Below are 2,001 nucleotides of genomic sequence, written 5' to 3'. Positions count from 1 at the left end.
AAAAAAAAAAAAAAAAAAAAAAAAAAAAAAAAAAAGAAAGTCATGGGCTAGTTCAGGGTAGGAAGCCCTGTCCAGGACCCACACACGGCCCTGGCATCCTGCAGTCAAAGACTCTTCTGTCTCGTTACACGGTACTCACCAGGTTTTCTTTTATAGGGAAACACTACTTCAAGGAAAGGGTGTCTATCTGTAGAAGTGGCTCTTTGGCACTTCGCCACATCACCATCATTTTGAATCATGTCTAAAATTTCTTGCGTCCAGGTCATGCCTGAAAACATTAGAAATAGTTCTTTAATTTCAGTCAACTCGTTTCCTAAGTAATTGAATATTTTGAAGGCAGCAACATGAGAGCACAAATTAGGTTAATGTTTCAGAGGCAGAAAGGAAAACCTCAGTTATATTATGCCCTTTTTTAGGTATGAGGTCATCAAAAAATTTCCTGTGGCAAAACTTGGACCATTTCTTCCCACTTTTATTATGAAAAATTTTAAACATACAGAAAACTGGAAAACATAAAGAGCACACAAAAATTTAATTTCATAAAAAACATTTTGCCGTATTGGCTTTATTCTATCTATCTATCATTCTCTCATCTTTCTCATTTATCCATCTTTGAACCATTTCAGATTAAGTTTCTGACATCATGACACTTCATGCCTAAATACTCCAGCATGTGTGTCCCAAAATGACACTCTTTTACCATGTTTCCTAAATGTTTCTCAACACACCTAATTTCTAATGATTTCTTAATATCATAAAATACTCAGTGTCTATTAAATTTTCTTCAATTGCCTCATAATGTCATTTATAGCATCTTTTCCTATTAAAGTTCATGGACTGCGTTAGTTTTGATGTCCTTTGGTCTTTTAGTCTAGAATCATCCTTCCATATTTTTTCTCCATGGCATTGATTTTTGAAGGGATCAGCTGCTGTCCTGCAGCACACCCCACATTCCAGATTTGTCTGATTGTTTTCTCGTAGTATGTTTAACTTGTTCCTCTATCTTTTGTTGTCTTGATTATTAGGTCTGTGAGACAAAGGGATTAAAGGACTCCAAGTCAAATGTTTACCACATCAGGGAGTTTATTTCCCGTGAACCTGGAGGGGAGACTGAAAGATGAGTTCCCACCCCCATACAGACTAATAGCGGTTTTGTAGGGTTTAAATTGGGGGAAAAGGTTTGGTAGCTATTCTGAGCATTTGGCACTTTGCAATAGCTCTTCAGTTTTCCTGTTTTGCACAGAATCTGGTTTTTCTCAGAAAGCACTTTGCTTAAGAGAACGGGAGGGGGCAGGGGGCAGGGTGAGGAAGCAGTTAACATGGCTGTGCTTATGCTAAGCTGATTGTAAAGCCTAATCTTGATTAGTGTCAAGTAAAACCATTTTTTGTAGTTCCTTTTGCATCACACCAAGAGGTACATTGTGTCGATTGCTCCACTATTGGTGACACTACTTTCGATCATTCCGTTAAGCAGGTAGCCACCAGATCTCTCCTTGTGCACATGCGTATCTCAATTTGCATTAGGAATTAAACTGCATAGTGAGTGACATTTTGGCACCATGTGACTATCCAGTTCCCCTCATATTTTATCAGATTATTTTAGGACCCATTGATGATTCTGCCTGAACTCATTTTTATTGTGGGTGGGAAATTATTAATTTTCTAATCTTATAATTTCTTCTCTATTTATTAGGAAGATCTTATGTAAAGAAGAACTTTCTGTCATAAACTGGAGAAATACAATTCCTCTAAACTTTCTTCCTTAATTATTTATTTTTAGAGTAAGAGATGAATAAAAGTTTTCTTCAATAGAGGTAAATAAATTTTTTTCTTTTATCACCATTATAAACTCACAGGTTTTTATTTTTTTATTAAGTTTGCTTCATGGTGGTAAAAATTACATAGACTAGAATGAACCCATCTTAAATGGATCGTTTGATGAATTTTTTTTTTTTTTTTTTTTTTTTTTTTTTTTTTTTTTTTTTTTTTCTTTTCCCGCCA

At 35.2% G+C, this 2,001-nt stretch overlaps 1 protein-coding gene across 1 annotated transcript in view; it reads right to left on the bottom strand.

Moving 5' to 3' along the window:
* Positions 1 to 2,001, bottom strand: part of SULT1C3 (sulfotransferase family, cytosolic, 1C, member 3) — a 20,517-nt gene that overhangs the window by 10,421 nt on the left and 8,095 nt on the right. Inside the window, exon 2 of the mRNA XM_008581509.1 lies at positions 140 to 268. Coding sequence (XP_008579731.1) covers positions 140 to 268 — 129 coding nt within the window. The remainder of the gene's footprint in view (positions 1 to 139; positions 269 to 2,001) is intronic.

The sequence above is a fragment of the Galeopterus variegatus genome, unplaced genomic scaffold (assembly GCF_000696425.1).
Source record: "Galeopterus variegatus unplaced genomic scaffold, G_variegatus-3.0.2 Scaffold2374, whole genome shotgun sequence".
Lineage (NCBI taxonomy): Eukaryota > Metazoa > Chordata > Mammalia > Dermoptera > Cynocephalidae > Galeopterus > Galeopterus variegatus.
This window is presented reverse-complemented; position numbering and strand designations above follow the sequence as displayed.